An 8,443-nucleotide genomic window follows, 5' to 3' on the forward strand; every position below is an offset into this window, starting at 1 on the left:
ATGAAAGCAGAGAGGGAAACAAACCGTAAGACACTCTTAATAGGAAACAAACTGAGGGTTGCTGGAGTGGTGGGGGGTGGGAGGGATAGGGTGGCTGGGTGATGGACATTGGGAAGGGTATGTGCTATGGTGAGGACTGTGAATTGTGTAAGACTGATGAATTGGGGCACCTGGGTGGCTCAGATGGTTGAGCCTCTGCCTTCGGCTCGGGTCATGATCCCGGGGTCCTGGGATCGAGCCCTGCATCGGGCTCCCTGCTCCGCGGGAAGCCTGCTTCTCCCCCTCCTTCCTGCTCAAGCTCTCTCTCACTATCTCTGTCTCTCTTAAATAAATAAATAAATAAATAAATAAATAAGACTGATGAATCACAGACCTGTACCCCTGAAACGAGTAATACAATGTATGTTAAAAAAAAGAGAACATAGTAGGAAGGGAAAAATGAAGGGGAGGAAATTGGAGGGGGAGACAACCATGAGAGACTATGGACTCTGAGCAACAAACTGAGGGTTTTAGAGGGGAGATGGGTGGGGGAATGGATTAGTCCGGCAATGGGTATTAAGGAGGGCACGTATTGCACGGAGCACTGCGTGTTATATGCAAACAATGCATCATGGATCACTACATCAAAAACTAATGATGTAATGTATGGTGGCTAACATAATCAAATAAAATTAAAAAACGACAAAAAACAAAACCTTGCTTTCAGTTCTTTGGGGTATATACCCATAAGTGGAATTGTTGGATCATATGGCAATTCTATTTTTAACTTTTTGAGGAACCACCATACTGTTTTCCACAGCTGCTGTACCATTTTTACATTCCTACAAGCAGTGCACAAGGGTTCCAATTCCCCCATATCCTCGCCAACACTTTTTTGTTGTTGTTTTGTTTTTCATAGTTGTCATACTCCAGGGTGTGAGGTGGTATCTCACTGTAGCTTTGATTTGCATTTCCCTAATGATTAGCAATGGTGAGCATCTTTTCATGTATTAGCCATTTGACTATCTTCAGAGAAATGTCTATTTAAGTCCTTTGACCATTTCTAAATTGTATTTTTGTTGTTGAGTTTTAGGACTTCTCTCCATATTGTGGTATTAATCCCTTATCAGATACAGGATTTGCAAATATTCTCTCCCATTTTGTGGGTTGGTTTTTACTCTGTTGACAGTGTCTTTTTTCGCACAAAATTTTAAAACTTTCATGATACTCAGTTTATCTAGTTTTTTTCTTTTGTTGCCTGTGTCTTTGGTGTCGTATCTAAGAAATCGTTGCCAAATCCAGTGTCCTGAAGCTTTTGCCCTGTTTTCTTCTAAGAGCTTTGTAATTTTAGTCTTTTTAAGTCTTTGATCAATTTTGAGTTAATTTTTGTGTACGTTGTTAGGTAAGGGTCCAATTTCATTCTTTTGCATGTTAATATCCAGTTTTCCAGGCACCATTTGTTGAAAAGGCTCTCATTTTCCCCTTGAATGGTCTTGACACTCCTGTCAAAAATTATTGGACTGTATATGCAAGGATTTATTTCTGGGCTCTCTATTCTATTCCATTGGTCTTTTGTCTTTATGCCACTGTTTTAATTACTGCAGCTTTGTAGTAAGTTTTGAAATAAGGATGTTCATGCATACATCATTTTTTAAACTTTCTCCACCTATTTAGTTCTTTGATCACCTTTAATATGGTTGTTTTAGTCTTCCCCTAGGAGATCTATCATCAGGTCTTTTCTGCAAGATTTATTTTCCCTTTGAATGGGCCATAGTTTCCTGTTTTTTGAATGCCTTTTGATTTTTTGTTGTTGTTGCAAACTGGACATCTGAATAATGTGGTATCTCTGGCAATCAGATTATCCTCTTTCCCTAGGGTTCATTGTTCTGTTATTTTATTATTATTTTTGATTGTTGTATACTGTCTCTGTGCGAAGGATTAGCTTGATGTGTAAACTTAATGTTTTGTCAGGTCTTCTCTGAGCCTGTGCCTTTTCTTGGGCATGAGTGGTTACTTTCTAATTTTCCCTGTAAATGCAGGTGTTTTTGAATGTCCTAGTCTTTAGCATCTGGCTCCCAAAAGGGGAAAAAGAGAAAAAACAAGGGGGGAAATGGATACCTTCCCCTGGAAGTCACTTCAGCTGGAGGGAAGGAGCTTGCAACAATGAGGGGAGGGGGAGCAACAATGGCCACCCTCCTCTTTATCTGTACCTTTGTAACCAGAAGTAACAATCAATGATCAAAGAAAGCATTGATAACCAATATTTGGAGGACAGGGTTCTTTTTGCTTACCCTGGTTCCCGCAAGCTGTGTGGAAGCTGCTCCAAGATGTGCATAGCAGCCTGCCCTGCGGTTGGGGCTGAGGGCTGGTAGCTGCTACTCTATGAAGACCTGAAATTGAAATTAACCCTACTTTACAGTTCAAGCCTTCCTCTGGAAGTTGCAAGCCTTTACTAGAGTTCCAATATAGTCAAATTAGACAGATTTGGACAGTGCAATTGTTGTCTAGGTGGGAAGAGATTCCTGGTGCTTCCCACTCCATCTTTCCAGAATACCCTTGACCTCCCTCTTTTATTCCAACTTATCACTCCTATTGTGGCTTTACTCATTCCTTACCAGGTTTGAAGCTCAGAGGTTAGCCTGTTAAACAATGTCCTTGCTTGCTGTCTGCTTAGAGCTCCTTTGACCTGTCATTTCTTCTCGTCAGTAACCAGCCTTGATAACCCTCACTGCTCTGTTATCAGTTGTGTTAACAAACTTGCCAACATTGCTGGGGAGTCATAAAACTAGGTTGAGACTTAAAAGTTCATGTTACCACCCATAGCTGGGCTCTTCTGCACTTCTGCTGCTCTTCACTTGGAGCTGGGTTCTGCACTTCTTTTGTTCATATCTACTCCATACCACACACTGTTACCTTTCCTCTTTTCAAGCCCACAAGGCTGAGATTATGCTTCAATTTTGTGCTTTAAATTGTTAACAAAACTTCTCCCAAATCAGCTTTTCCTTTGTCATCCCTGACATAAACATACAAAAAAAAAAAAAAAATCAAAGCATGGTCTTTGGAATCAAGGAAGGTCTGAATCTGGATCCCATCTTTGCCACTTAATGGTTATCTGATTTTGGGAATTAACCCTTCTTAAGCCTATTTTTCTGTCCATTTTTTCTCCCCAATTATGCAGGGTTGTCATGAGGACTAAATTACATAAAGTACATAAAATTCCTAGGAAAGGTAGCGGCACTTGTGTGATGCACATCCCCTGTCCTTCCCCAACTGGTTCCCAAGATCTAGACATCAAATCCTAGATATTTTTGCATTTTTAAAAACATACTCTAGTATTAGAAACAAACTGTTGTTGAACCAACTAGCATCCCGAGATGCTAGTGATAAGCAATGCTTTAGCAATTTTTGGCTTTAAAAATATAGCCAATTAAGTTTACTTTTCGGTATTTGGTTTTTATTACTTTTAAATTTTTAAGATTTTTATTTATTTGACAAAGAGATAGAGCCAGAGAGTGCAAGTGGGGGGGATGGCAGAGGGAGAAGAAGCAGGCTCCCCGATGAGCAGGGAGCCTGCCGCAGGGTTCAATCCCAGGACCCTGTAATCATGACCTGACCAGAAGGCAGACACTCAACCAACAGAACCACCCAGGCACCCCACCTTTTAAAATTTTTTTATTTGATATTTGGTTTCTAATGAGAGCCTTGTTCATGCAAGAAAGTAGCTGCTAATGAGATTTTCTTCTTAGAAACTCTTTGTTATAGATACTTAATTGCTTAACATGAGACTTACTGAAAAGCAAAAACCACCCCCAAACCTAGTCTAACAAGGCTTCAGCTTCAAAAAGCTGACACTACTTATTTGTAGATCCAGCTGTGTAAGACCAGCCAAGTTAGTCTCGGAAGGTAATTCTGCTCCCAGGTATCATAATTCCTGTTACTATCTTAGTTTAACTAATTGTATCTCATAGAAGCTGAAAACACGTATTTCTTCTTTATATGAGTAACCAAAAGCCCTATGAATTACAATGTGCAGAATATTATATAAAAGAATCCTCATAAAAATTGACTCATTTTCATCACAGTGCAACTGCTTAGTTTCCTGACTTGTATAGCATCTGCCTGAATGCATAGTCTTCTTTGTGATGATCTAAATTTAGGTTAAGTACAAATCACGGCAAAAATTAAAGTTTTCATCTTTAATGAAATGACCTTGGAAATAACGTACATTTCCATGACACCAATACCACAGTTTTCGGAGTCACAGGAAGATACACAGAATTACATCCGTAATTAACATGAATGCCAACATTTCAAGCAGTAATTTCTGTTACATGGCAAACAAAATCAAGAAAGCAACCATCAAACAAAAGAGACCCATAGCTTCAGACAAGGCAAATCCCAGGATAGCATATGAGAACAGCTGCTGCTTCAGCGAAGGGTTTCTAAAAGAGACACAACACATATAATTGTTACTCTGAAATATTTTCTGAATTCCAATACGTTTGGTAAACGTTAAAGAATCAGATTACTAAGAATCAGATTACTATGCAATCTTTGTAAACTGGCAAGTCCTGGAAAAGTATTTGCCTAGATCTCTTTTGCTTCTGCCTTTGTTCAATATTCCTTTCTTTTCAATCCTAATCATATGGAGAAAAGGTAGGAAGTGATCTCTGTATGTCGATATAAACGGTTAGTCTTAATCCATTTTGAGGGGTTCAGACATACTTGCTATTCCCATGAAAGTACATTCTATACCTCTTAAGATCTGATAGTTTAGAAATAAGGTCTTAAATAAAATGGAAATTGATACTTTTATTAAAGACTGTGCTGTTAACTAGTCCCAATATAGCTTAACAATCAAGAGTGCAGACTCTGAAGTCAGAATTAAAATTTCTGACACTAGCTACTTGGGCAATTAGTATAATTTCTGCAAGCTCATCCTTCGTAAGTAAACTAGGGTATATCTCTAAGGGGTATTATGAGGGTTAAGTGAGATCATGCATGCAAAGCCCTCAAAATACAATTCAAGACACAGAGCTGGCACTTAATAAAAAGTAGCTCTTATTATTTCACTAGTTTTCTAGGTTTCCAACTATGTCAAGCATGCTCTTAAAGTAGCTTATTTGGTGATAGAAATTACCTGGCATAACCAATGATAAGGCTGCCAAAGACTGTTCCAATACCAGCACCAGAACCAGCCACTCCCACTGTTGCAGCACCTGCACCAATAAATTTGGCAGCAGTATCAATGTCTCTGCTGATTGCAGTGGTCTGAAACTCCCTTTGGATTAGCTGAGACACACCATTCTGGGCCCCATTAAATACCGTAGAGCCCTAGAAAAAAGGAAATAAAGGCAAAGGTTAAATCAGTAATCACAGTTAGCTATTTTAATTACTACACTGTCAAATGGTAAGTACTTCTCTATTTTGTGATTTCAAATAGGAGATTGTGTGGCACAGTGGAAAAATCAAGAGCTTAGAGTAATTCCAATGTTGTAGAATAGGGGTAACAATATACCTCACAAGGTTGTTGAAAATTATGAAACAGTGTATTTCAATATGCTTTTTAATAGGGTAGGCTTTTCAATAGCTGTAGCTAGTATGATCTTAAATATAGGCAACTCAAGACTATATACTTAATATACTGGCTTTATTTCTTAGCCAACTCAGCCAAGTTTCATTGGCTTATCCTCTGCACTATTTTTTGCATACAAGGGTGGAAAAAGACTGCCCTCAAACCATTCACTAATGAGGTGTTTTGTTTTGTTTTTTACCCTCCCTTTAATTAAAACCGTAAGACTTACTTGGTGGGTTACTTAATTTCTATTATTACTGCTATTACCTCTCCAGTCCTAGCCTCTGGTCGAGATAACACTGATGCAGAAATTGGTCTGTAGGCAACTCTGGATCCAGCTCGGATCTATTAAAGAAAAAAACATTCCAAATATTAAGTTAAGAGTAGATAAGACTTCAATGACTCTTCTTGTACCATGAGTTCTAAAAAAGCCATAAGCAAAAATATCAGAAAGCTCATGACTTTTCTGTATTGTCTCTTATCTTGCTCTCTGGTTATTTTCAGTCCATGAAGGGAATTTTATTTTAAAGTTGCTAATTAAAGTTAAAAGTGTGCTACATAATCTATTTGTAATAATCTTTTTTTTTTTTTTTTTTAAAGATTTTCTTTATTTTGACAGAGAGATAGCAAAAGCAGGAACACAAGCAAGGGGAGTGGGAAAGGGAGAAGCAGGCTTCCCACCAAGCAGGGAGCCCAATGCAGGGCTCGATCCCAGGACTCTGGGATCATGACCTGAGCCGAAGGCAGACGCTTAACGACTGAGCCACCCAGGCGCCCCTATTTGTAATAATAATCTGAATAAAACTTCTAAATGCTTAAAAAGAAAGCATTATTTTAATTTATTTTTTATGACTTTTTTTTTTTTAAAGATTTTTAAATTTATTTATTCTATTCGACAGAGAGAGACAGCGAAGGAGGGAACACAAGCAGGGGGAGTGGGAGAGGGAGAAGCAGGCTTCCTGCCGAGCATAGAGCCCGATGCGGGGCTCAATCCCAGGACCCTGGGATCATGACCTGAGCTGAAGGCAGACGCTAACGACTGAGCCACCCAGGCGCCCCTGAAAGCATTATTCTTAAAATTTCAATTATTGTAGTGCCACGATTCAGATCAGAAAAAGAGCAATAAACATCCCACGTTCTTTGGTAAGTTTAAGTGGACCAACAAGTTTATCAAGTGTTGCTATAAACGTCGTTTAAATTAGCCCCTCATTTAATATGAGGCCCACAACTTCCGAAATATTCCTATATGTCCATTAATTATAAAATACAAAAGCAGTTTAAACAATTCTGTATCAGTGTAAGAATAATCGGTGAAATATCTCACCATAAGGACATACTGAAGTCCAGCGTCTCTGCCCTTGAGTGTCCACTACACTGAGATCACATAAAATCCCTTCAGAACCTAGACCTGATTCTCTAAGACAAATCCCCCACATCCTACTTCACCTAAAGCTTCCAAAATGGTTATGGAAATAACAGCCAGGGGCAGGAAGAAAGACTTTCGTCTCCTCCACCACCTCTTCCTCCGCCCACACAGGGTGAGGCAAAGTCCCTCCCTCTGCAGCAGCGAGTTTTGACCTACAGATGGGCAAGGGAGAACGCTGTTGCGGTGAACTAGGCCTCAGAGGCCCTCTACATGCTTAAGAGCACCTGAACCTTCGCGCCGACCCCAACCCCGCAGAGCACACTAGGAGGTGGGGGAGGGGGCCGCTCCGGCACTAGGGGCAAGGAGGGTTTGCCCTACAGAGAGTGGGGCCTGACAGCTAGGCCTCTGCTGCTCTCCACCGCACTAGTGGAGGGGAGAAGCGAAGTGAGTTGCCCCAGGATTAGTAGGAAAGGAAGACGAGAACACAGAGGGTGAGGGGTGCGCCGTCCCCACAGGTTGGTGTGCCCCGCCCAGAGGTGCCCCATTCAACAACGTGGACGCTCCAGGCCAAGCGGTCCGCCCTCAGCGCCCCGGCCCAGCCTGGACTACGCACCAGAGCGGGGGTGCAGGCGAGCTTGGCGCAGGCGAACATCTTACAATCTTCGGGGCAGGGCGGTTGGAGGACCTGGGTGACGGCCGACGTGGGGTCCACTCCCGCTTCCCTTCTGCGGAGGTAAAGGGGCTTAAGGTCAAGTGCCCTCCCGGGCCTGTCCTTCCTACCCAGGTCCCGCGGGCTCCCGTGCGCGCCGTCGGCTTGGGCCCTCGTCCAGCGAGGCTCCAGCTGAATGAATGGGTCCTGACCGGGCGCTGCTCCGCCCCGGCCAGACCCGGCTCTCGCGCCCTCCGCTTACCTTCTCCGGAGGTGACGGCGGCAGCTACGGCGGCAGAGGTCGAAGGAGTGGCGCTAGACGCGCAGGCGCGGTCCGCCTCTTATCCGCGCCGCGGCACCCGGATGGAGAAGGCGGGGAAACGGGGGCAGTAGGGAAGACACTCAAGGTCACTTTGTAACAACTTTATTGGCAACTAGTTGGGAAGGACAACGACAGCCACACAGAGGTGGGCTGGCGGGCGGTGGCTGGTAAAGGAGAGGCAAAAAGAGGAAATTGAAAAGTGGCCCTGGCAGAGAGAACTGAACAGGTTGTTTCTCTTTTGATCTAAGCTGGCCAGAGGATGGTGCGACTTTTTCTTTCAGTTGACACCTTGTGAGATTTGGCCTTTTAATCAGTTGTTACTTCTCTTTACTAGAGGGACCGCCTTCCTGGTCATTCTCCCGCTCTGTGAAATAGGACTCTGTGTGTGCGTGGGGAACGAGTTCATGCACTGCTTGACAGAAGAAATTAGGGTCCCCAGCAAAGCTAACACATTTCTTTGAAGGAATCTGGAAAAGTATTCCAAAAATATGGCTAATCCTTTGAGTGACAGAGGACCTGACGGAGAAGTACTGGGACAAAGGAATGAGCACA

At 42.3% G+C, this 8,443-nt stretch overlaps 1 protein-coding gene across 2 annotated transcripts; it reads right to left on the bottom strand.

Moving 5' to 3' along the window:
* Positions 1–4,160: 4,160 nt before the first annotated feature.
* On the bottom strand, positions 4,161–7,935 carry ATP5MC3 (ATP synthase membrane subunit c locus 3). Of its 2 annotated transcripts, none has more exons than XM_021702799.1 (5): positions 7,832–7,935; positions 7,534–7,662; positions 5,822–5,899; positions 5,120–5,313; positions 4,161–4,421 (listed from the first exon to the last, which is right to left on the bottom strand). In XM_021702799.1, the coding sequence occupies exons 2-5, from the start codon at positions 7,570–7,572 to the stop codon at positions 4,307–4,309; spliced, it is 426 nt and encodes a 141-aa protein (XP_021558474.1). In that variant the 5' UTR covers positions 7,573–7,662; positions 7,832–7,935; the 3' UTR covers positions 4,161–4,306. The 2 variants fall into 2 exon arrangements, with proteins under 2 accessions (XP_021558474.1, XP_021558473.1); XM_021702798.2 differs by having other exon boundaries at positions 7,534–7,645; positions 7,832–7,880.
* Between the last annotated feature and the right edge of the window lie 508 nt (positions 7,936–8,443).

The sequence above is a fragment of the Neomonachus schauinslandi genome, chromosome 3 (genome assembly GCF_002201575.2).
Source record: "Neomonachus schauinslandi chromosome 3, ASM220157v2, whole genome shotgun sequence".
In the NCBI taxonomy this organism is placed as follows: Eukaryota; Metazoa; Chordata; class Mammalia; order Carnivora; family Phocidae; genus Neomonachus; species Neomonachus schauinslandi.

Bases quoted from the DNA above. Each gene is read 5' to 3' on its own strand.
- ATP5MC3 (XM_021702799.1), bottom strand. From the start codon at position 7,572: ATGTTCGCCTGCGCCAAGCTCGCCTGCACCCCCGCTCTG. The intron at 5,314-5,821 runs GTAATAGCAGTA...CCTTTTTTCTAG, and splicing joins CAGAGGCTAGGACTGGAGAG to GGCTCTACGGTATTTAATGG. The intron at 4,422-5,119 runs GTAATTTCTATC...TGTCTCTTTTAG, and splicing joins CTTATCATTGGTTATGCCAG to AAACCCTTCGCTGAAGCAGC.